Raw genomic sequence first — 26,852 nt, 5'->3', positions numbered from 1 at the left:
TGGAACATTGTGGAAACGTTTAATAAATTCTATTTTATGTTTCATCAACAACATTCTCTGAACATTGATGCCAAGATGTTCCAACTTTGTTAAAATATACTCTGTTCATCTGGAAAACATGTTCTAAATGTTGGTTTGACAGTGTTCTTCTTTTGTTATCATGGAACGTGTAGAACATTGTAGGTTTTACAAAAAAAGAGTGTTGTATGATATGTTCCGCCAATAACATCCCCAAAACTTCTTTAGAACGGTGACACCAGAGTGTTAATACATCACAGCACAGGAACATCTAGAACGTTCTGTCATCTGAGGCCTTAATGACATCTTGAAAGCTTTTTTTTAAGTGTTGCATTGAGAACGTTCTTCCTTTGTTCCACCTTTAATAAAGAAGAACCAACAATCAAAACATGTCTTCAAGATCTTTTTGATGTTCTGGGGATGTCGCTGTGGAGAACGTTCTAGAAAATGCTCTGACAATGTGATGAGATAACAACAGAAGGACGTTCTAAGTCCAAAATTCTGTTACTGGAAATTTGTGGAACTTAATTAATTTAATACCTCTAATTTCAGGAACATTATGAAATGTTCTGCTCTAAAAAGAAGAGGCGGTATCCCTCCATCTGGTGCTGTGTGAGGGAACGTTGACGATGTGGAACAATCAGATTCAGGTCTTTATCTTCCATTTATTTTGGTCCAACTTAATGTTCTTGTACTGAGTTTACATGATTATTATTTCAACTTATTTCCAAGGTTTGGTTCCACAGACGGATTTCCAGGATTAAAAACTACTGTAGCAAATAAAGTTCATCCAACAGTGTTAATTATATTAATTTATTGGAAATTAGGTTTCAACAAGTAATACTGTGTTTCCTAAAAATGATCAACACTGGAAGCTGCTAATGATCAACCAAAATAAAAGACAAATACCTCAGGTCCTCAACTTACATCAGAGTTCTGTTCCTGCAGATCGATGTAAGTCAGAACTCCAGTGCTTAGAACCTCTGAGAACCCAGAAAACAGAGTTTGTGCTCCGTGACGGACCGAAGATTTTCATTTTCAGGATTAAGTTTCATTTATTTCAGTTTTTGTTCCTTTTCTGGTTCCATTTAGGAAAAAGAAGCTCGGTTTGGTTCAGGAATCAGAATTTCTTGGTTCTCCATTTCACTCCTTGTAGCCGTAGCAACCCAGGAAATGGAGAAGACCTTTCTCCATTTTCTGGGTTGCTACAGCAACAAGTCCCACCCCATCTACCATGTGATTGGTTCTGACGGTGAAGCAATAAAAACATGAATCCTATCGTACTGAAATGAAGCCAAAAGCCTAAAATCTGAACTTTTTGTTTCAAAATAAACATTATTTTCTATTAAAGAAGACCTGAAAGTAGAAAATAAGACCAAAAACTCACGAGGAAAACGTTCACCGAGGTAATAAATCAAGAGAGAAGTTGGAATACTTTCTCATTTTTAACTCCCACAGGAGTCGCCCCCTGCTGGCCATCTGACAGAAAGCAGGTTTTGGGGAGTAAATGACAATAAATGTAAGATTTTTTAAACCAGATTTTACAGAAATCCAGGTAGATTTTTCAAATTAAAGACTGATCGATTGAGGCATTTAAAAATAAATAAAAAGAATGGATGATGCCTGTGTTTGTTTTTTTTACGTCCTCCAGAAAGCACCAATCATCCAAATTATCAGTAATCAAAGCCAATAGCAGGTAAATATATATGAAAGAGACTTTTACATTTCCTTCACAATAAAAGCACGGCTTTGACCCCACATCCACGTCCTGTTTAATCTCCAGCTCTGTGTTTTTGTCCTAATCATCAGAAACCAATAAATTAACATCTCTAAAGGATGAACACATGAACACAGCTGAAAAAGATGACAGATTTACAGCTGAAGTCCTTTATTATGTCAGATTCCTGATAAATATTCATCAGAATCTTTGTGTTTTGGAGCAGTTTGGATGCTTCTCTTTAGATTTTTGGACTAATTTGGGGGACATTTTTTTGCATTTATTGGACTAAAATCAGATTCACAGACAGTCTAAGTAGAGATTTGTTTTGTAAAACTTTAAAGAATCACTGGTGATGCTTTTTATCGGTGAAATAATTATTGACTGGAATGAAAGTGAAGCCCACAGATCAATTAAACGAATCCTCAGTTTAGATTTTCTCCTTCATCGCTGATAGCTGCTTAAATAATCCTTCAACTGTCAAAAAAAACTCCCTTTCATTTCACAAATAAATGCCTGAAAACCTAAAACAGGAACTCTTCAAGCCTCTCTGCTGTTTTTATTATTTTAGTTCCATATTTATTAGATGTTTCAGAGGACAGATAAAACATCTTTACCTGGTGTGAAGCAGACGATCAGGAGAGTCACCATCGATCCGCTGCAGAGCTTCATCCCTGTTCTGATAATTACTGATCCGGAAACAGGAATCGATGCGACGACACATCAGGCAGCCGACACGAGAAGATGAAACAAACTGAGAGGAGGAGGAGGATGCAGGTCGCTGAGAGTAGTGTGGCACTACTAACCCCTCATACAGCAGCATTGTCTGCTGTATGAGGGGTTATTAGTGCCATGTCTATGCTACAGCGCTGCATTACAGCTGCTGTTGAGTAATTATTCACACTTTAAATGAAACAAAGCTGTTTATTAACAACTCATTACTGGTATTAAACATGATTTAACAGGCTGATTGTTTCCCTGTAATTGACACCAATGGAGGTTTTGTAAAAGTAGTCTAGTTCCAGTCAGAGACACTTTTTAACAAAGTTCCACACAAATTTTGTTTGATTTACACAATGACAAATTAAAAAAATCTCTACTGTTACTGGGATAAAAGAAAACTCTTTTTATTAAATTATTTGTCTCTTTTTTGTTTTGACCCTAAATGAGACACAAAACAACAAAAAAAGAGACAAACACACAATGTTTTGTGTCGTTCGGCTTTTTCTCTTGTCATTTTGTGTCTCGTCATTGTGTATCATTTTTGTAACATTTTGTCTTGTTTTTATTGTTTTTTGTCTTTTTTTCCATGATTGTTGTCGTTTGTCGAATTTTTTTGTCATTTTCTCTAAATTTTGTAATATTTGTCTTGTTTTTGTTGTTTTTGTCTGATTTCTGTCGTTTGTCTCATTTTTTAAATTTTGTTTTTGTTTTCGTCGTTTTGTTACTTTTTTGTCTCGCTTGTGTCATTTGCAAATTTTTTGTCTTGTTTTTGTCCATTTTTTTGTTGCTTTGTAACTTTTTTATATATTTTTTTGTCTGTTTTTGGTTTTGTCCCTAGGCAGAAAAGATGTTGTTTTGTGTCTCATTTTTTTCATTCTGTGTCCCATTTTTGTAATATTCTGTCTTGTTTTTATTGCTTTTTTTATCTGTTTTGTCTCACTTTTATTGTTTGCCTCATGTTTTTGTTTTTTTGTGTTTCCTTATTGTCTCGTTTGTGTTTTTCGTCTCATTTTTGTCATTTTGTGTTTTGCGTTATTCGTCGTTTTGTGTTTTTTTTTGTCTCGCTTGTGTCGTTTCTGAACTTTTTTGTCATTTTGTTTCTTTTTTTGTCATTTTTATGTCATTGTGTGTGTTAATTCTTTGTCTTGTTATGATCATTTGTTCATTTTTGTCTCATTCTTTTTGTCTTTTTTGTTTTGCTTCGTGTCGTTTGTATCATTTTTGTAAAGTCCTGGTTTTTTAACTCATGGAAAGTAGTTTTATATTTGGCAGGTAAACCTGAAGAAGCTCTTTTATTAAACGGTGTAGTGACGTACTAATCAGTCCTCAGCAGAATGTTACAGTCTTTTTAATACCTGCTCCGTCCTGAACTCGTTGTTTTAAATCACATGTTTTCGGGTCAAATCAGCCTCATGGCGAAGCGTCTGTCCAACCTGTAGCTCCTTCCATGAATAATTAAAGTCCAGCTGAAGCGACTCAGATGATTCATTTTTAACAGGAACTAAAGCTTCTTGCACTTTCAACACCTCGGCTGACGACTTAACTCCCCTTCAGCCGTTTTGTTTTCAGTTTCAACAAATGAGCTCATGAATTAACAAACAGATCAGCTGCTCGCGTCCTTTTAACGTCTTCAGCCTGTTTTCAGTCTTACTCCAGCACAAATTCAACCAAACGTCAATAAAAGTGGCAAAAGAAATGCAGGTTTTCCAAGTTTCCACCTGATGTGACGCCACAAAGTGAATTTAATGGAGATTAAACGTTTGGAAGTTTATTGGTTTTCTGTTGGAGAAACGACTTTCATTCGTAGAAAAAGAGGAAAACAACAAAGTAGAAGAAGATGATTCATCCTAGTTCAACTCATTTAGATTTATTAATATCAGTTATGGGAATGGCTAGTGTGACGTCACGGACCACTTCCGTGTCCTACACACCGAATGAAAACACAATGGCAGCAGCGAAAGAACCGGTCACCTTTTTCACTGTGACATCTTATTTTGCCGATTTTCCGAAGTCGGTAAAGCGAGGTCTTAACTCTTACAACTCAAACAGAGTGGCAGGTGGTTTTAAAGGGAAAGTCAAAGTCACATAGACCCATATCCTAGTCAAGTCGAGTATTTTGGGCAGATTGGTCAAGCAAGTCCAAGTCCCCAAAACTGGGACAAAAGTCTCCCTCGGCAGACTTTATTCTTATAAATTAAAAGTATAAACTTATTATCAGAGACTTTAATCTCGACCACTTTTAGTTTCTTTTGTAATGTGGCCCAAACACTCCTCATAACACAAAAAGATAACATGATTCAAGCGGCTAATATGAGCTAGCGCACGTTAGCTCCCGGCGCTAAATGTATTTTCTAAGATTAGAGATCCGACTTACCTTATCAGTGTCAGCCATCTTCTCTTCTCCTTTTCATCCAGAGGAAAGCGGTAGAAAGATATCGTTTTATTTACATCATTTCTATTGTTGCAACACGGGACACAACACAGCACCATTATATCGTTGGTTTGGTAGGACACGGAAGTGACGTTTTTGGACACGATGACGTAGTTACTAGCCATCCCCATTACAAACAATGAAAGAAACAGTCTCCAGTTAAAGAGGACGTCTTCACATGTTTAGTTTTGTCAAAAAAAAACACAAAGAAAACCTAAAACCGTCACATTTCAGCAGCTGGAAACCATCAGTGTTTGGTTTCGCTCATAAAAAAGACTAAAGGAGATTTTGAATAAATATATTAGAGCAGAAGTCTGGATTCAACTCAGACCTTTAAAACGAGGCGTACTTGGACAGAAATTTGGACTTTTGGTAGGAAAAAACCCAGAACGTTTAAACTACAACCTGTTGCTCAGAAACCTGGATTTGTAATGGAAGAAACCTTTAAAGCAACAGACTGTTGCTTAGAAAATACTGTTTGGGTGGAGTAAACCTTTAAAACGATATAAAGTTGGACAGAAATTAGCATTTTAGAAGAAATAAATACTTAAAGCTGTAAGTACTTGTAGAGAAAGTAGTATTTTGGATGAACTCAACCTTTAAACCCATAATTTGTTAGAAAACAGCATTTTGGGTGGAAAATACTATCTGGGTGAAATATACCTTTAAAACTTTGCACATTTGGGCAAAAAATATTATTTTAGATGGACAAAACCTTTTAAACAGCAAATAGGTTGAAAAAAATAAATGGTTTGTGGGAAATAAATGCTTAGAAATAAGTATTTGTTCATAAATGAATGGACTAAAGCTTTAAAGTCCTGACTTGTTAGAAAATAGCATTTAGGATGAAGAAACCTTTAAAACAGTCGATACGGTTTGGGTGGAGTAAGTCTGAAAACCTTTACATGTTTGGGCAGAAAATAGCATTTTATGTGGATAAAAGCTTTAGAACTATAAACACTTTGACAGAAATAAGTAGTTTGGAAATAAGAAATGCTTAAAATATGAACACTTGGACAGAAAGGAGTGTGTAGGATGGACTGAAAAAAACGTAAATAATTGGAAAGAATAAATATTTTGGTGAGAAATAAAAGTATAAATACTTGAACATGAAGTAATATTTTGGATGGAGTGAACCTTTAAAGCTGTAACTTGTTAACTAGAAATGACGATTTGTGTTGAACAAACCGTTACGTACTTTCATAGAAACTAGTATTTAGGATGGAATAAAGCTTTAAAACAATAATTTTTTTACTTAAAAAACACTACTTGGGTCAAAGAAACCTTTAGAACTACAGATTTGGACAGAAAACAGCATTCTGGGTGGAAAAAACCTTTAAAACAAGACTGTTACTTGGAAAGTACCATTTGGGTAAAAACTTTACATATTTGGGCAGAAAGTAGCATTTTAAGTGAACAAAACCTTTAAAAGACGTTGGTTAGGTGGAGTAAACCTTCTAAACTTTCCATACTTTGGCAGACTACAGTAATAAACCTTTAAAACTGGAAGTACCGGTTAATAAAGTGGTATTTTGGGTGGACTCAACCTTTAAACCTACAACCTGTTAGTTAGAAAACAGTATTTATGGAGAAATAAACCTTTAAATCTTTGAGCAGGTGGACAGACATTGGTAGTTTTCCACAAATAAACATTTAAACCACAGGATTCCACAGGTATCAGAACGTGGAAGTCTTGTTGTTCTTTGGGCTCAGTGAATATTTAATCAAGATAAATAATAAATAATAAAGTTGGAGTGAAGCGAGGACGTAGGCGGGAGATTAGCGGATTAGCAGGAAGTAAATTAGCTTTCTGATGAAGTCACAGGGTCACCATCCGTCGTCTCTTTTAATGGATTTCATTTTCCTCTGTGAGCCGCTGGGTTTTACTTTTACTGAGAAAGTCTCAGAAACGACAGAAGATTTCAGCGAAGAGAGAAGAAAAAGTGTCTGAAGGAGGACGAAGAAACCCTGATGTAAATATAACTCACGTTTAATGAACTACGTCTTTACTGAACATCATGAACAACCTGAAATTTATGAAGAAAAATAAATTAGTTTCATCAGCATCCATCCTCAGTTTATCATTTCCACGTCACAACTTCCAGATCAAAGTGTCGACAAAGGAACACAACATTTAGTCACCTGGAACTGAACCATGGAGGAACCAACAAAAACAAGAAACAAAACAACAAAAACGAGAAACAAACGACAAAAACGAGAAACAAACGACAAAAATGCGACACAAAATGACAAAAGATGAGACAAATGACAAAAACAAAACAACAAATAAAGCAAAAGACAAAATGACAAAAACCAAAAAAACAAGGCAAATTATGACAAAAATTAGATGCAAATCGACAAAAGCGAGACACAAAATGACACAAAAGAGACAAGAAATTTGCAGAGCGGCAAAAAAAATGACACAAATGACAAACAAGACCAAAGATGACAAAAGTGAGAAACAAAACAACAAAAAGGTAAACAAACAACTCAAGCAACAAAAACGATACAAAATATAAAACACATAAAATTAAAATATGGAACAAAACACAAAATGACACAAATAAGACAAAAAATACAAACGAGACAAAAAGGAAACGCAAAACTGCAAAAAAATTGAAAATCAAACGACAAAAACACGAGATAAACAACAAAAGTCAGACAAAAAGCAGTAAAAACAAGACAAAATAATATTGCAAAAATAACCACAAAAACAAGACAACAAATGACAAAACGACAAAAATGAGACAAGAACAACAAAAGCGAGACTCAAAATTACAAAAACGAGATTAAAAAACAACAAAAATTAGACTAACAACACAAACAAGACAAAAACAAAAAAAAGGCAAAAACGAGAAATAAACAAAAAACAAGACACAAAGTGACAAAAATGAGAAATAAAATAACAAAACATGAGAGAAACAACAAAAGTTAGACAAAAAAGACAAAAAAGACGAATACAGGACAAAATATTACAAAAATGAGACACAAAACGACAAAAGAACAATCCAGTATTTTACTTTATGATCAAACAACTTGTCATGGTCTAGAAATGATTTTAAATTTATAGTTTTACTATCTGCAGTTAATGTCTTCTCTGTAATTTTTACACTTTGAGGGCCGGATTGGACCCTCTGGAGGACCACTTTTGGACCACAGGCCTCATGTTGGACCCTCTGGAGGACCACTTTTGGACCACGGGCTTCATGTTGGACCCTCTGCAGGACCACTTTTGGACCACAGGCCTCATGTTGGACCCCCTGGTTTAGAAGATCTCAGACTTGGAACCTGAAAGCAGCGTCTAGTAGAAGAAGCAGATCAAACGTGTTTTAAAGCCCAGACTTCCCAGCAGGCTTTGCTGAACCTGAAGGCGTCTGAAGGTTAATTGAACTGAGTCGCACAGTTCCTGTGATTCCTCCTGGAAATAAAGTAAGAGGCTTTAGGAGGACCAGACTGAACCCGGCTATGGAGCCAGACTCCAACAAAGGAGCAGATGTTCCTGGTCTGGAGGAAGGTCCAGGTTTCACTACGGTGTAACTCTGAGCCCTCTGAAGTCCTGGAAGCTGTTCTATAAATCTCACTGAAACATGTTTAGAGGCGACGTTTTTACTGAACATGTGAAGCTGGGGTCTCTGCAGTGGTTTAATCAGTAAATAAACACCTTTTACAAAAAATACAAATAATGTTTGTAAAGACTTGGATTTAATGTTCTTTGTGACACCTTTTGTCCCTTACGGTGACCTGGATCACTGAGCTGCTGATGGAAACCTGGATGTGAAAAATACTTCCTGATATCTCAGCACTAAGCTTTATAAACCCACCATCCACCCCCACCTCCTCCTGCCAAATCACACTTCAACAACGCCCAGAAATTCTGACTTTAACCATCAGAACACGCGGCGAGATCGTAAGACGTTGTGTTTTGCTGTAGCTCAAACTCCACAACGGTAAATCTGAGCAGCAGTGAAGCACAAATCTGGGCTGAGCTCCTCCTGCCGGCTCACACTTCCAGACTGTCTACAAATTCTGAGCCGGTCCTTTAGAACCAGAACCAGAAAGAAGGTTTTCTACAGGATCTGGTGTACATTGTTTATTCTGGGTGGTTTTTAAAAGTGAGACATGTAGAATAATGAGATTTTCATTAAAAATCAGGATCTTCAGCTCAGATGTTTCCTGATAAAACTGCTGATTAAATCACAGACAGAAAGTAGAAATTCTAAGGATTCTTTGTGTTTTTACAGCTTCTGGACAACAAATTGTGTCATTTTTGTGGATATTTTTGCCGGTTCTGGGGATCAGCTGGTTTCTTTATTGACATCTGCCTGAAGCTGAAGCATGAAGTGATTAAATCCAGTCTGAGGAGGAGCTGGAGGGCGATCAGCTGGACGTCCACTGGGGGGCAGCAGAGACTCTCATCATTCATGTGATTCAAAGAAGGACAAATATTCATGTTTACCACATTAGCAGGTAACGCATTTAATCTGAATCAGGTTCTCAGACCAGTAAAATAAACCGCTATCCAGGAAAAGTCTGTAATACTTACAGGAAAATGTCCTTGTTTTGCTGCTTTAAACACAACAATTTCTCCTTTTTTCCCCACATTTGTTAGTAAGTCAACACATCCGTCTAAGTCTGAAGGCTTCAACTAAAACTGATGTCAATGTGCTTTTATTTAACTTTTGTTCTGCGCCTCATTTGCTTTTTCTGTGAGCTTTAAGTCAACCAAACCAAAGCCAGAATTCTGCCGCTTCATTTTCAGATCTCCTCTTGACAGAACTTCAAGCATTAATGACTCATCGATCAGGTCGCCACTCTGTATGTTCTGCTTTGTTTTTATTCTCAGATGGTTAAATAATAAAATTATGTACTAACATGAATAGTTTAGAGCAGAAGTCTTTAGAGAATACGTTCCTTTTGAAAAACAAAGAGCTGATGAGGGTTTTGTGTCATGAAAAATGTCAAACATTCAAAGCTTTCAGTTCTGTCAATGTGTGCACATTTGCTTCTTTCCTAGGTTATGACTATAAATGGAATATTTCCAGACAGTTATTTGGATGAAACGAGCCATCTGAGAAAACGTGCTCATATTTTTTAACCCAAATCTATCTGACAGGTTCTGATGCCAGTTTTTCTGTTTGATAGCTGTCAAAGATCCTAAAGTTTGATTTGAGAAAAATGTGTTGACAAGGACAATTGTACATTCCCTCAAACGAATTGATGCATTTCAGTTTGTTGTTTCTCAACAGCTGGCATATATTCACTGTGCGCTTTGTCACACACACCTGATTAAATATGCATTTATTCAACAAGCCACAGATACAGGTCAGGAGATTCAGTTCATTTTTATCACAATGAGGCAAAAAATGTCAGTGACTTTGACTGGTTGGATTATTGATGCACACAGACTTACTCTTAACCCCGCAAGACCCAAATATAGAAAATAATAATAATTAAAGCTGCAAGCAGCGATGGACGGGTCCTCGCAGCCACGCTGGTCGGCAAGTCCACGCATGTCCACCAGGTGGCGCTGTGACCGACAGTGTATTTCCGCCTGTGGATGTCATCAGGACCGGACTCTGATCAGACATGCAATGTTTGAGGCACATTGGTGCATGTACAGACTAGTTATACAGCATTTCTTGTCCATCCAGCAGGTGGTGCTGCAACTGAGAGTGTATGTTGGCCGATGGATGTGATCAGGACCGGACTCTGATCACACGTGTAAAGTTTCAAACAGTTTAAAGCTTGTAAAGGCTAGTTATAGAGCATTTCATGTCCATCCACAAGGTGGCGCTGCAACTGAGTGTATTTTAGAGTGCCTGTATAACCAGAGTGGCGACATGACGGGTCCAAAAAATTTTGGTCACGTGATCTATAGGAGCCATTTTGTTTCCTATTCATGAACGCCGGGTTTTCCTGTTAACATTGTTTACACCGCAGAGTGTAATTCTAGCTCTTTTTTTCGCTTCCTAAATACCTGAAAAATGACGGGCTGTTGTGCCTTTGGGTGCACAAATCGATCGGAGAAGGGATTACACGTTTAGATTTCCCAGTAATAGTGAAAGAAGGAAACTGTGGGAAAATAAAGTCCGGAGAGTGGGATGGAAACCGACTTCATCATGGTTTTTGTGCCAGGTAGGCCCCATGTATGTACTTTCATGTTATGATGTATGGGTGAATGACAGATAGAAAAGTTTGATGTGATTTTAGGAAGTTGTGGTTATTTTGACTTTGACCATTTTCATGCATGGAGATGCATGAAATACGGCCGCTGAAGTTTAACGGGGTAACCCGTTAAACTTCAGCGTCCCGTATGTGCAAACGTATTTTGCTAAATTGACCGAAGCTGCAAACTCGATGATAGAAACATTATACACCCATGGAAAGCTTAGATTCTCATGAATCCGCCGGTATAAACCACTTTCAGATGTGATTACCACAGCAGATAATATAAACACATTTGTCCAACAAACAGCAAATAACGTAAACAGCACAACTCACCTTTGAAGGCTCAAAACTAGTCACAGATGAAAATATTCCACAAAAAACGGCCACAATCCAACCTTGGACATCCAGACAAAACAAGCCAGTAAAATATTTTGTCCAAAACATGTCTTGAAATCAGTAAGCAATCCACAAATGGCGAGTTTTCGTGAATGTGCATCTCGCGCTGTGGGTCCCATATTGAATGAATGGAAACAAAATGGCGTCAAATCCCCAGTTGTCGCCACTCTGGTTATACAGGCACTCTAGTGTATTTCAAACAGTGGATGTGATAAGGGTTGGATTATGATCACTCATGTAAAATTTCAGCCAGATTGGAGCATTTTCAGACTAGTTATAGAGCATTTCTTGTCCAACCACCAGGTGGCGCTGCGACTGAGAGTATATGTTGGCCTATGGATGTGATCAGGATTAGACTCTGATCACACATGTAAAGTTTGAGGCAGTTTGGAGCATTCAGAGGATAGTTATACAGCAGCTGTTGTTTAATGGCGAAGCATCAAATCTCTGAAGGTCGCCATGGCCACGCCATTTGGCTTCTGGTTAAACTTTTGATAACTTTTCATCACCAAGTCCTGCTGTGTGGACTGACAAAATTTCAGGTCTCCTGGAGTTACCCCCTAGGAGGAGTTTGCTCTCAAAAATGACAAAAATCATGAAAAATCTCACAATTAATTCAAGATGGCCGACTTCCTGTTGGGTTTAGGGCATGGTTCCAAGAGGCTTTGTTTTTGTTTTGTCCTGATGTGCTCTATATGCCAGTAAAACTTTGTGTTTGTAGGTTAAACACAGTGCGGGGCCTGTTTCTTAATAGTGCTGTAGAGGGCGCTATAGCACATGCAATGCTGAGATGTGGTGTGCAGCACATGAAGTTTGTGTTAGGATCAGGATTTGTTGAGTTGTAAAGATTTTCATGGTCATGATGAGACATTGCAATTCATTGTGTTGCCAAAGACGTGGCTTTTGATGAGACATCTCCATGGTTACTGTGAGGCATCATCAGCGTGTTTAGGTTTATGTTAGTACATTTTAGTGAAACAGAGCAACAGGGTAAGAACAGCACATCTGAGTGTCCATAGTGTCATTTGCTGTCGGCAGCACGAGGCGCTTTGACTGACATGGATGTGATCAGGACTGGACTGGGATTTTACATGTAGAGTTTATAGAGATTGGAGTGTGGTGACTGCATTTACATGCCAGTTGATGTTTCATGTTGAAGTTTGTAGAGGGTGCTACAGCCACGGCTTTTGGATTGTGTGATATGTTTTGATAAGTGTGTTTATTAAGGGTTGCTGTATCTCCTGACAGAATCTGAGGGTAATTGGAGTCATCCTGTAGGAGGAAGCTGTTTAACAGGGTTGGTTTAGAAGTTTTGATTGAGTTTTGTTGTATGTTGGTAAGTTGATCAAAATGAGATGTGTGGTGAACAATGAAGTTGTTGTCAGTGAAGTTTGAGTGTGTTTTGTGTCTTATAAGTACAGAGTGTGTGAAGTTTTTTGTAGTGGAGTCGGATCAGTGTGAGAAAGTTGAGGGTTAGTTGTCTCTGGTTGTGTAACGCTTTGAGAGCAAGGTGTGAAATGCAGATAGTTTCAGACTCCCTGCTGGGAGCAGCTGCAGACGGCTTTGTCAGTGGGGGGGCTGCTTTGGTGTTGAATGTGTGAGCTACTGTTTTATAGTCAGAGGGATTCTTCAGAGGTAGACAGAGGTGGGATGGTTCATGTATGATTTAAATGTGTAAATGTGTTGATAGGTGCAGTGAAAGCAGAGATATGGTCCACCATTGTGTATGGCAGAGAAAAAGAAGCTGAGAACTATTAGCTACTAGTGTTCTTTGATGTTTTTAGTTTGTGTCAATCCCATGGGAACACAAAGTGAGACGTGGAGGCACCAGGGATGGTTGTGAACTTTGACACGTTGAACGGCTTGGGGTGGAACAGAGACGCACTGATAAGAAGGAGGGGGAAACTTGGTAGAAGGTGATGGAGAATACATGTTTGAAGTGTAGATTAGTAGTTGTATTATTTTGGTAAAGAATGACCTATTGTGCTTTTATATTTTCTGTTGTGTTGTAGTTTTAGCTCGTTCTCATGTATTCTTTAATGTATTCTTTATGTGGGTTTGGTCTGAGACAATGAGATGTTTTCACATCTATACAAGCTGTAACACGCACAGAAGATGAAGAGCTGCTTTCATCTGCTATATTAGTAATGATCATCAGGCTTATTCAAATATTTATTTCACGTAGAAAATGTTTTCAAAGGGTTTGCAGTGTGCTGTAGAAATAGTTTTAGTAATTTCAGAAAGTCTTGTGGAGAAAACGATGCAATTACAAATACAAAGAAAACAGTTCTAAAATATGCATGATTCATCAAACTGTGAAGGTTTTTTTAAACTTTTTGTTTTTTACATGCAGTATATTAAAAAGTCAGGGGGATGTGGAGCTCTGCAGAGGGAGGGTTAGGGTTCAATCTTCACGTCTTCAATCAGCTGGAACGTCTCTACAGAATCCAGCTGGTCTGTGAGAACAGCTTCTAAAGCCTGCAGCATTGGCAGCAAAGAAAACAAACACAAACACTCTGAGATGTCTGAAAAGTGCTCAGGTTTGGTATAAAATGTGTGATTTCAGAGGTGGTGGAGCTTAGGAAGACATGAGAGCACTTCTTGCAGTAGCACAAAGTATTTTCTGTAAAGCTTTGTTGTTGTCCTTCATAGTGTTGTGAGTCGTGTTGTGTAAGTATCAAAGGTTTCAGCATTTCAGTGCAGATGTTGCCGTGTCATTGTGCTTTTTGCTGTGTAAGTACATAATTCTATGAGAGAAAAAGGACTGTGGAGACATGTTTCTGGTATGTGACAGTGAAATCTAGTCTTTATATGAAGTGTGTGTTTTATGCTGCTGTTGTAGGTTGACTGTATTCATAATAAATGCAAATATGTGTTGTTGTTTTTGTTTTTTACATAGAATCACATTTAGTCATGTTAAATAAAGTTTACCAGGGAAATCACATCAACTTCAGTTCTGGGTGAAATGGGATGTCAAATAAAAGTTCCAGTTTTGGAGCATAGTTACAAGTTGTTTTGTATTTGTCTACTGATGTTGTAATGGTTAAATGTGTCAGAGATTGTAGTAATATTGTTTGTAGTGCTGTAGTTGTTATTGTCTTATGATAATGTGATGACAGTAGGTGGTTTACGGTGAATAATTGTAAAGTTGTGGATTTGTGTGTGTGTTCTGTGCTGAGTGCAATAACAAAGAAGAAAGCCAGGTGAAGTGAAAAAGTTCCATTTATTCAGTTCTAATGTCAGTTGTTTTTACAGCAGTTTGTCATTAATGAGTGGATTTACACAGACGGTTAGTTTTCATCGTCCTGTGCAGCTCCATGTCTGGGCTGTAGGTGGGCGTTGGTCTGACGTCTGCAGCAGGATGCTCGTCCTTCACTTCAGGGCTGGGATCTGTGCTGTCGGGAAACAGTTGCTCCTCCGCTTTAGGGTGGACGTCTGTGTTGACAAAGAGTGAGACAGTTAATATTTGATGCTGTACGTTGTTTCACTTTTTGTCAGACATGGTGCACTTTTTCATACTGATCTTGTCTGTAATAGAGGTGGATGTAAATACTGCAGGACGTTAGTGTTGGATGTGAACGTGGAGTTTAATTTAGGTATTGCAGTAGTTCAGCAGCTTTTCTTTTCGTCTTGTTTGGCGCTTCCATGTATTCGTTGTGTAAATGTGTTTTAATATTGACACATGAAACATTTCTGATTGTTGAACTGTGTGCTGATTGGACTGAAGTTGCCGTTTTATTTTATTAAAGTGTTTGAAGTGATTGTTATTGATTGGAATAGTTGTTCTCTTTTTGTGTTAGCTGTCCTCCTCTGTGGCCTTCGTAGTGAAGTCAGTATTAACAGCGGTGAAGTTATTTTCATGCCAGTGTTTTTCTAATATATTCTATTAGTACTAACCCACATCGCTGCAGTCCTCTAGGAACAACAGTTCTTGTTCCATCTGTCGCAGCTTTCGTTGGAGTTCTTCTTTTCTTTCCTGTAAATATTTCTCTTGCTGTATGGCTGCAGTTTTTTTCCTGTGGCTTTCATTTAATGCTGCTATAGCCATAGTCGCTACCTCCATGGCTGCGTTCCCCAGCGTGGTGCTGTCCACAGTGTCGTCTGCAGCGAGGTGCTGTAGGAACAGAACATACAGACAAACACAGTATTATGCTGGAATTGGCTGTTTTGTTAGTATAGTTTCTTTGCAGTAGTTAAAGTATATGAATTGATGTTGTTGCGACTTGTCACGGTGTTGGCTACTGTTTTTGAGATGAATATGCTGATTAAACACAAAGTATGGAGCGTGTTTTTCAGTGTGTTGTAGTGACAGAGTGTGGTTTTATGTGTGCATCATTAATAAAGTGTGCTCATGGATTGTGTTACTGTTGTTACTGTTAAGTTTACCGTTCTTTAAAATGTTACTTCGTGTGTGTATTCACAGAAAAAAATGCAAGAAGATTAAAGTTGTTGTTAACTTACCGCAAGCTGCATTATTTTGTCGCGTAGTATGTTATGCTCCGGGTTTACCACCTGTGGAAGGTTTATTGGTGAGGAAACAGTTGTAGGAATCCGTTCTTTGTTATCCATTGTAGAGATCTTGTCAGTTGTACTGTTTTCTCCAGCTACTGAGTGGTTGCATCCCGTTGTCGCTCTTTATCAAGTGTATCATCTATTCATGTTACAGGGTTGGTGGATGTGTGATCGACCAATGAGGTGCAGAGGATGTTCATGGGTGCTGCAGTCAGCTGGGGCGGAACCAGGGTTGCCACCGGCGGCATAAAACGGGACATACGCAGCACTCAGGAGGAACAGAGAAAGAATGATTGCGAGTTTCTGTTCGGGGAAAGCATCAAGATATGCGGCAAACTGTCCAGGATTGCTTTCATCTACAAAATCCGGCTGTCTATTTTGTTGCACAACCTTTTGAGGCAATCACTGCAATTAAACGATTTCTGTATTTGTCAATGAGCGTTCTGCAGCTGTCAACAGGTATTTTGGCCCACTCCTCATGAGCAAACAGCTCCAGTTGTCTCAGGTTTGATGGGTGTCTTCTCCAAATGGCATGTTTCAGCTCCTTCCACATATGTTCAATGGGATTCAGATCTGGGCTCATAGAAGGCCACTTTAGAATAGTCCAACGCTTTTCTCTCAGCCATTCTTGGGTGTTTTTGGCTGTGTGTTTTGGATGGTTGTCCTGTTGGAAGACCCATGACCTGTGACTGAGACCAAGCTTTCTGACACTAGGCAGCACATTTCTCTCCAGAATGCCTTGATAGTCTTCAGATTTCATCGTACCTTGCACACTTTCAAGACACCCTGTGCCAGATGCAGCAAAGCAGCCCCAAAACATTACTGAGCCTCCTCCATGTTTCACCGTAGGGACAGTGTTCTTTTCTTCGTATGCTTGGTTTTTGAGTCTATGAACATAGAGTTGATGTGCCTTACCAAAAAGCTCCAGTTTGGTCTCATCTGTCCAAAGGACATTCTCCCAGAAGCTTTGTGGCTTGTCAACATGCATTTTTGCAAATTCCAGTCTGGCTTTTTTATGAGTTTTTTGCAGCAGTGGTGTCCTCCTTGGTCGTCTCCCATGAAGTCCACTTTGGCTCAAACAACGACGAATGGTGCGATCTGACACTGATGTACCTTGGCCTTGGAGTTCACCTTTAATTTCTTTGGAGGTTGCTCTGGGCTCTTTGGATACAATTCCAACGATCCGTCTCTTCAATTTGTCATCAATTTTCCTCTTGCGGCCACGTCCAGGGAGGTTGGCTACTGTCCCGTGGGTCTTGAACTTCTGAATAATATGAGCCACTGTTGTCACAGGAACTTCAAGCTGTTTAGAGATGGTCTTATAGCCTTTACCTTTAAGATGTTTGTCTATCATTTTTTTTCGGATGTCCTGGGACAATTCTCTCCTTCGCTTTCTGTTGTCCATGTTCAGTGTGGTACACACCTTTTCACCAAACAGCAGGGTGACTACTTGTCTCCCTTTAAATAGGCAGACTGACTGATTATGAGTTTGGAAACACCTGTGATGTCAATTAAATGACACACCTGAGTTAATCATGTCACTCTGGTCAAATAGTTTTCAATCTTTTATAGAGGTACCATCATTTTTGTCCAGCCCTATTTCATTAGTTTGTTTTTTTAAATAATTATGTTAATCAACAATTCAAAAGTGATGGCTGTTTTTGATTATTTAATTTTCAATAAATTTTTATTTATTGTTACTTTTGTGAGTTTCAAGTGATTTCAGTGAGAATTGTGGGTTTTTCCTTCTTTAACTGAGGGGTACCAACAATTTTGTCCACGTGTGTACTTGTCACTTTTGAGTGCGTATCTTGGCTCAGCTGCAGCCATGAGGCGTTTAAAGCCAACATCAGATACCACTGTGAATGGTTGGTTATCAGTGACTATCATCTCTAGGATAAGTTTGTCCATTAGTTTCGACCTGTCATCTGACTTGGACCACTTTCTTTGTTTGTTAAACATTTCTTCAATTGTAGGCTGAGCTGAAGTTGCCGCATCCTGATGAGTTTCAGGTTCCTGTTTCTTCTGTAATTCTTGATACAACTCGGGATGATGAGTCCTAAGATGGGACCACAGGTTTGAAGTATTTTTGGTTCTCCCTGTTGTTGATCCCATGCTTACATTTTCGTTGCATTCTTTGCAGACTGCCTTTCCTGATGATGGTTGACTGTAATGCTTCCATACTGCACTTTTTGCTTTGTCCATCTGTATAAAGGTTTGAAAAAAGCAAGAGTTATGAGGGGGGCCACATTGTGATAGAGTACTTAAGTTTATTTATCATTATGTAGATTTTGTTTATTATTATTATCTAATTAGGTACATAATACATATTAAGACAGAACTAAAGTTGAATTTTACATGGTCTAACCAAATATTAAACCAGGCCTGGAAAATCAAACAAGACGTTGATGTGGAATTAAATGTGTTATCAAATATTGTTATTGTTACAATGTATAACTAATATTTTAACAGTAACTGATAGCAGAGACCCGGCATTTCAAAACTAGGCTACTTTGCTTTTAGTTCATTACTTTAATTTGTATTTTAATTTCTACTCCTGGTTAACCCCTAGTTTTAGTCCAGCAGTACTCATGAATTACTGGTTGAGTTTTGGTTAGGTCTGATTTGGTCGTGGATTGAATAGTTTTAAAAATATCTGAGTGAAATACCTTTACTTTTTAAACTTATAATGTAGCCTCTGAACATGCTTTTCTTTAAACCTCCAAAAAACGTGGAAGTTGCCCTACAGTTTTCTTCCTGAGTGCTATCTTTTATACTTTTCACACTCCTCTGTGACTGAGCTCACGCTGAATTGTTCATCTATTGGTCACACTATTTATCACCGAGCACCGTGTTGAACTCTTAAAGGGTTAAATAAAGCAGTTTGGAGACGTTTGGGAGGAGTAAGATACAGCCTAAAATAATGCTGAATGACACCGCATGGCACTGTTGCGTTAAGTTTATAAGTGGAGAGGAAAAAGGACTCAGAGAGGTGCGCAGGGCCATCCTCTTTCTGCAGTAATGCGAAGCCACAGGACAAACAAATGTTTCATACGACACATCTGAACTGTGGTGGCTCTAATTCAGTCCTTCCAACTGTACGGTGTCACATGTAAATACAGTCCACGGGCTCAGTTCGCGACGCGTTTGGCTTAGCTCCGTCTTATTAACAGAGAGGTGCAAAATGGTTCAACTCAGGTGAACGTGCTTGGATGTTTCGGGCATTGTTGTTGTTTATTGTTGTTTATGACATTTTGGGAGAGTTTGCTGCCTTAACTTACCGTTAGCAAACAAAGTTTCCTCGATCTGTGAAACCAGCCTCTCTCCTTTCCCGCTGTCTGCGACTCTCAGACCGAGCAGCACTCGGCAGGACCGCCCACGAATGCTGTGCCCTCAGCGGTAGCTCTGATTGGCTGTCAGCCCTCTGTGTGTGACCAATCAGATGAAGCTTTGCTCTTGGGAAGAGCCGGAGAGTGAAGAAGGGAGAGAGATAGCAGAGCGGGGCGGGGAGCACGAAGGAGCGCACCGGGAGAAGAAAAAAGGAGACACTGCGGCAAAAACGCCAAAATAACCCAGTTTTAAGTCATATCTGCCGATTATCGGCGTTTTGCCGATAATCGACCAAACCCAGATATCGTCGCGATAATCGGCCCGGCTGATAATCGGTCTATCTCTAATATAGATCTATGTATTTTTAGGTCCATCTTTGCAGTGACTCCAGTGGTGGGCTGCTGTCTGCTGCTCATCACTGTGTGACCATAGAAAAGGTTTTAGTTTTGTGTTGTTAGTGTAACTTAGTCAAAGTGTTTGTGAGGACGAGTGCAGGTGATGTTACAAGTTTGGATCATGTGAAATATTTCTATAAAAAGTGTAAAATGTTGTCTTGGTTTAGTTGTGTAGCTGTGTTCCAACATTGGTGTTTAGTTTGATAGCATGTATTTATCAATATCTGCCATACTCAGACAAATAGAAATATATTTCATACACACATCAGAGACAAACACGTCCAGCTGTAATGTAGACATGAAGAGTTTGTCTGCAAAAACAGAGAAGTCTGTTTGGATACATTTTCAGAAAACTTTTTGTTTACTTGAGATAAAATCAGTCAAAGTGAAGTTGATTTGACTCAGAAGAAAAATACAGAATAAATTATTACTGTTATCTCATGTAAACAATAAAAAGACTTTTTTGAAAATGGAGTGAGCTGTTTTTGTAAATCATTCCAGCTGTGATGAGGGAAATATGGCAGCAGAAGATGTGATCTGTCAGTAAATGAATGAAACAACAGTTAAATGGACCACATATCTGAATATCAGTTCTATTTTTATCTTATTGTTTTTGTTTGTTAGAATTATACAAAGTTCGGTGTTTTGCAGAATAGCTGTGCTTTTTCCTGCCTTACATCTCACCTGTTATGTATTCAGAAAACTAGGTCAGGCAGATGATGCATTTGTGTTTTAGTGTTCCGTAAATATGAGTGTACGTTTGACAATGCAGACAATCAGCCGGTACCTGAAGAAGACCTCAGTCCAAACAGCGCTTTCTTTGTTTGCATTGTGATGGTTTTTAGGAAGGTTTTTGGACTATTTGTATCAATTCCCAACTGGGAAAAAAGTGTAAATTTATCATGAAATATGTGTAACAAATGGCTCACACCTCAAAGTTGCTCCAACAAATGATGAGACAGAATGAAGCATGTGGATGTCCATCATATGGGCACGTTACGATGTTCAGTGAACTTTTTAACTAATTAACTGTTCTGTTAACTTCATTTTTATTACTGATATACTGTATATATTATATTGTTATTCTACACAATTACCTGCCAACAGCTGATCTCACGTGTGTTATTGCAAAGGTGTTACTATCAGGTGGAGATAAGAGTCAAGGCCCGTAGCATATGCACAGCCTCGCTAGCGGATTTCCACAGTCCAGACCATCAGCAGCAGCATTAGCATTAGCATCATTAGCAGCAGCAGCAGCAGCAGCAGCTCACCATGAATGGAGGATGAACATGGATGCAGTGTAGAGGGGGTCTGCCTCCATCTAGTGGACAAACAATGCCACTGCACCCATCTTAGGAACAAGCACAGAAGCAGTGATTGTGACCTCTAATCAAATGGAAATGCAATCCACTGAACCTACTTTGTTTACCTTCTGCAGCGTATGAAGCATGTTGTCTGGCTGTTTAATACGTTGGACATTGTTGAATCTTGCTTTCACCAGAATACAGATTAAGTGATCTGATTTATTCAGAACTGTTGGAGGTAATTGAGAAATGATGTTTTGATAAAGTTAGATAAAGTTAAAGTTTAGTTATAATGCTGTGTGTGTGTGTGTGTGTCATCAGTGTACTTACTGTAAGCTGGGCTTCACTTATTTCCTTACAAATGCAATGATGTGAACACTCTGAATCTGAAGGAACCTATGAATATAAGAGTGAGCAGGTACCAGCAGAACACTTCATACATGTACCCACGAACCATAAAATTATTTCAGCATGCACGCTCATCAGGTTGTGATTCCACATTGCTGGACTTCTTGACTGCAGTCCTCCCTGGAAAATCTCCTTAGACTATGGAAAAGGCCACACATACATTTCTTGACTTGTATCACTTAGGGATGCTGTGCTTGAAGAATATAGTTCCTTGGGATGCTTTCCATTTGCAGAGGGGGAAGTAATCAATTACAATACTTAAATGACTGTAATTAAGCAGTTTTTTGTTTTAATTAAAATCCAAACCTTTATCTGCTTTTTTGTGGCAGCTCAGGTGCCCTTTTGGAATATCCATCCAAATTTCTTTTCAAACATAACTGGTACATTCTATTAGACAAATATGTTAGCATGACAAATCAACCCTACACCGTTTTAATAGGTTTGAACAAAAATAAATAGTTGTATGCACCGGCATGGTGTTTCTGCCCTCTGTTTTACTGTCAGCGTGCTCCACCCCATAAATGAAGAATCTGCACAAATTTACAATACCATTTACCTTCATCATTCAATCACGCACCCCACGGCTCACATAAGCAATAACCCGACCCTACAGCGATGGAGACACAGCAGGTTAGTACAACTGTGGTGGTCTGAATGAAAAAGGAGACGGGATCATTGTGTCTTTGTAGATCTGGAGAAAGCTTATGACAGGGTGCCCAGAGAGGAACTGTGGTTTTGTATGAGGAAGTCTGGAGTGGCAGAGAAGTATGTTAGAGTGGTGCAGGACATGTATGAGGACTGTAAGACAGTGGTGAGGTGTGCTGTAGGTGTGACAGAGGAGTTCAAGGTGGAGGTGGGAGTACATCAGGGATCAGCTCTGAGCCCCTTCTTGTTTGCTATGGTGATGGACAGGATGACAGACGAGGTCAGACAGGAGTCTCCATGGACTATGATGTTTGCAGATGACATTGTGATCTGTAGTGAGAGCAGGGAACAGGTGGAGGAGAAGCTAGAGGCGTGGAGGTTTGCCCTGGAAAGGAGAGGAATGAAGGTTAGCCGCAGCAAGACGGAGTATCTGTGTGTGAATGAGAGGGACCCAAGTGGAAGAGTGAGGTTACAGGGAGAAGAGATCAAGAAGGTGGAGGATTTTAAGTACTTAGGGTCAACAGTCCAGAGCAATGGAGAGTGTGGAAAAGAGGTGAAGAAGCGTGTACAGGCAGGCTGGAACGGCTGGAGAAAAGTGTCAGGTGTGATGTGTGATAGAAGAGTTTCAGCTAAAATGAAAGGAAAGGTTTACAAAACTGTGGTGAGACCAGCCATGTTGTTTGGTCTGGAGACAGTGTCCCTGAGGAAAAGACAGGAGGCAGAGCTGGAGGTAGCAGAACTGAAGATGCTGAGGTTCTCTTTGGGAGTGACCAGGATGGATAGGATCAGGAATGAGTACATCAGAGGGACAGCACATGTTAGAGGCTTTGGAGATAAAATCAGAGAGGCCAGACTGAGATGGTTCAGACATGTCCAGAGGAGAGAGAGTGAATATATTGGTAGAAGGATGCTGAGTTTCCCACTGCCAGGCAGGAGGCCTAGAGGAAGACCAAAGAGGAGGTTTATGGATGTGGTTAAAGAGGACATGAAGGTAGTTGGTGTGAGAGAAGAGGATGCAGCAGACAGGGTTAGATGGAGGCAATTGATTCGCTGTGGTGGCCCCTGAAGGGAAAAGAAGAAGTGTGTGAGTACAAGTGTACAAATCAGTAAGCTAGTACAGAGACTTTTACAGGGAAGTAAAGCAATATCCAACAACAGATGTAGGTGAACCATCCAAAAGAAGAAAAACTCAGTTTATAATATTGTCTCTGCTAATTTGGGACGCTTCCAACATGAAATCAAAACGTTAATTTAATCTCACAGAAAACAGGAGATGCTGGTCTACTGTTGTCTCCCAGTTAATTTGTTTAACTGAGGTACTGCGGTAAATCCACAATAACCATCACAACACCAAAGCTAATAACACAAACCAACAAACCAATCGACATGGCAGTAGACCAGTAAGTCCCATGCTCTGTATGGTAAAACTAGAGTTGATGTGGAAAGTAATTGTTTCTTTATACAATGATGGTTTTTGGTCTGATATAAAATGAATTAAATTAAATATACTCTTTGAATGATAGTGATTTTGTTGTCGGTGTTTAAGTTTGCAGCTGAACGTGTCCACAGCAATACATTGCTTACCATCCAATAACAATTGTCCAGATGCTGCTTGATGCAGCAACAAGTGGACATACAGTGACTGAACTTTTCTACTTACAAAATAAACTTAGATGAGGATATTGATCAATGGATGGGAGAACTGGAGAAAACAAAATACCTTGCAAGTCTTGAAGATCTCTGAAGAGTCCTCCTTTAAGTACAGTGGAAGACCAACCAGGGCTGCTATTCTAGCTGCAGTGATGTTGCTCTTGTCCTGTTGTCCAAAGGCATGCATAGGAGGATTTTATGATCTGCTGTTCACATTGAACATCAGTGTCATGCATTACACATACTTTTAGCTGTTCTTCATACGCCATCAGGAGCTGTTCCATCTTCTCACCAAATTTTCCAGTCTTCCTCTTTTTGTAAAGCTTCAACAGCTGAGGTGTACATTTATCAAATGCAGCAAAAAAGGAATATGGTAGATTGTGATTGGCAATTCTGTTGAATTCACTGTAGACCTGCATGAAAAACAAAAGCACCATACAAGACATTGTAAGAGAAATAGACATACCATATTAAATAACACAAGCTCTTTTTTCAAGTCATGTATGATAAATCATATTTGTCAATCAGCGTCTCTTGTCAAAATGTTTGCAGTTTTACTCACTTGGGATTCACAGAAGAGTGCGGACCATCTGTCTTTTATTTTGGCAATGGAAGGAGCCGATTTCTTCCTGTCTGAGTGCAAAGGTGTGCTGCATATGGAGATAGATGAGAATCATGTCTCTTTCTGGCGATGTCTTCTTGAACTGCTCCACCATCTCCAGCCTCATGGTCTCCAGTGTGTCTTTAGATTCTCCAGCGGGATAATTGGGAAGGAAGCTGAATTAACAACTGCATACAACATTCCTATAAAGACGGTTGTCAAATATTTCGGTGTACATATTTCTAAGGATGTTACTGAAAGAGAAAACAAAAATATTTGGAAGGTGACTGATAACTGCTAAGCTAAACTTGATTCCTGGTTGTTCAGACATATCAGTTTACTAGGTCGTTTTTTTAAATTCCTAACAGAGCCATCAAGAAGATTAATCAGATTATTTTTGGTTACATTTGGTTACATTAAAAAAGCAGATATGACCAAAGAACATGAAAATGGAGGTTTGCAGGTCGTAGACTTTGATTTCATGAATGGAACCCTGAAAATGAATTGGTTAAAATCCATTTTAAGCAACAACAGTTTTTGGTTTCAGATTTATTCATTATTAAGATGTGACTTCACCATTCAAAGATTACATGTTAACTATCCCTCTTTCACCAACAAGTTCTCTGATATTGGAAGATTCTGTACAATCATAATTTTACTCCACACAACCCACCGATATGGAACAACGGCTATATTGTGGTCAAAAACAAGTCATTGTACAATAAGGAATTGATGGATAAAAACATCTGGTCTGTAATTCATTTTGTTGATGGAGAAGGATGTATGATGTCCCATGAAAACTTTTGTTTGAAATATAACCTAAATATCCATCATAAATCCTTCACTTATATTACTAAAGCCATTCCTGCCTCATTTTAGGTCTAATTAGAGGCATCCTTTCAAACTCCACGGATGTCTCTCCCCGTCTTCCTCGTCTTTTTGTGGGTGAGTGTGATTTCATTTCCACCAAAATCCCTAACAAAACAATTAGGAAAATGTCTGATCAAATATCATATCCAACGCTGTCATTCAGAAACTCTATTGCTCATGTTTTTTCCAGGGACATCATACACTCTTTGCGTTCAAAGTATCTAAAATATCCTATCACTCCGAAAGCTAAAGAACTGCATTTTAAAATTTTGAAAGGTGTGTATCCCTCGAATGACTTTTTACATCAATGATTTGGATTTGACACGAAGAACTCTGTATTTTGTGGGGTATAAACTACAGATCATCTGTTCTTTCTGTGTATGTTCACAGAAGCACTCTGGGCTGATATACATGACTGGCTTCACACCAATATTCTACTTCAACCCTTTCTTCAGAAGGATATTATTTATGGTTTTGTATCAGATTAAAAAAAAAAGAAAACTAAACATGCAATGAAACTGTTCAACTTGATTGAAAATTACAATCTGCAAAATAAGCCCCGGCTCTATGTTTTATACTGATTTATTCATTTCCTTTATCTATTATTTATTTATTTTTTGTATTTATTTATTTTTACTTTACTTTAATTCTGCATCATCACTAAATTCCTTTGAGACTGTGTTCCACAACGTTCTGTTAAACAATTTATCAATAAAGGGAAAAAAGATACGGAGCTTCCTATTTCCGTTTTCTGCCGGTGATTATGTAATAACACAGGTCCTCTCTCTGATTGGTTGAACGGCCTGTCAGTCTGGGATGTGTGGACCAATAGCAGCGAGCGGCAGGCGATACAAACATATGTCTATGATACAAACTAGCAGCCGCCATGTTGTATCTCCGGGGCCCCGGAGGGACGTCCGGTAGTAAACAGTAGCCGACGATACCGGGGCTCAACTCACCGGAACGGGACCGTAGCTGGAAGTCATGAGCCGCCCGTCCTCAGCCGGAGCCGGAGGAGGAGGAGGACTCGGGGCCGGGAAAGCAGGCGGCGGAAAGCACGGGGGTTCTGGGGGCACCGCTGCCGCCGCCGCAGCAGCAGCCGCCGCCGCCGCCGCCGGGGTGAGCTCCGTGTCCGGGTCCGCCGCTCCTTCCTCCGCCGTGTCCCTACCCCCCGCCGGCCTGCCCGGCCAGCCCCCGGAGCTCACGGCGTTGTTCGAGTGTCCGGTGTGCTTCGACTACGTGCTGCCGCCCATCCTGCAGTGTCAGGCGGGTCACCTGGTGTGTAACCAGTGCCGGCAGAAGCTGAGCTGCTGTCCGACCTGCCGGGGCCCGCTGAGCCCCAGCATCCGGAACCTGGCCATGGAGAAGGTGGCGTCCACCCTGCCGTTCCCCTGTAAGGTAAGAGATATATACAGTGTATGCACACACTAAAACACATACTACATGAACACACACTGTATACACACGCACTTCCTCACAGGTGTGTGCGTGCCGCGTGACGTCGCGGGGGCTCCAGCACCAAAACAAACCAAAAGAAAAAGTTTGAAGATTTCACTTATTTAACTTCTATGATGCGTTCAAGGACTTTGTGACTTCGTAGACAAACTTATAACCAGACATGAAGGACATTTATTTGATGGAACAGAGGATGGGTTGTTTTAGTTTGCAGTAATAGATCTTTATG

General features: G+C 39.4%; 1 protein-coding gene and 1 long non-coding RNA gene across 4 annotated transcripts in view; one reads left to right on the top strand and one right to left on the bottom strand.

The window, feature by feature from the left end:
- Positions 1-17,415: 17,415 nt before the first annotated feature.
- LOC127530686 (uncharacterized) lies at positions 17,416-26,267 on the bottom strand. Of its 2 annotated transcripts, none has more exons than XR_007937359.1 (5): positions 26,128-26,267; positions 24,260-24,448; positions 23,943-24,110; positions 19,247-23,863; positions 17,416-18,170 (listed from the first exon to the last, which is right to left on the bottom strand). It is a non-coding gene; the product is annotated as an uncharacterized LOC127530686 (long non-coding RNA). The 2 variants fall into 2 exon arrangements; XR_007937360.1 differs by having other exon boundaries at positions 24,260-24,552; positions 26,128-26,264.
- Positions 25,905-26,852, top strand: part of siah2l (seven in absentia homolog 2 (Drosophila)-like) — a 21,586-nt gene continuing 20,638 nt past the window's right edge. The window contains exon 1 of one of the 2 annotated variants that reach the window (XM_051938027.1): positions 25,905-26,566. In XM_051938027.1, coding sequence (XP_051793987.1) covers positions 26,153-26,566 — 414 coding nt within the window. In that variant the 5' untranslated portion in view covers positions 25,905-26,152. The remainder of the gene's footprint in view (positions 26,567-26,852) is intronic. The other variant, XM_051938026.1, reaches the window with a different exon arrangement.

The sequence above is a fragment of the Acanthochromis polyacanthus genome, chromosome 17 (assembly GCF_021347895.1).
Source record: "Acanthochromis polyacanthus isolate Apoly-LR-REF ecotype Palm Island chromosome 17, KAUST_Apoly_ChrSc, whole genome shotgun sequence".
Taxonomy (NCBI): domain Eukaryota; kingdom Metazoa; phylum Chordata; class Actinopteri; family Pomacentridae; genus Acanthochromis; species Acanthochromis polyacanthus.
The sequence above is the reverse complement of the archived record's forward strand: the minus strand, read 5'-3'. Positions and strand labels throughout refer to the sequence as shown.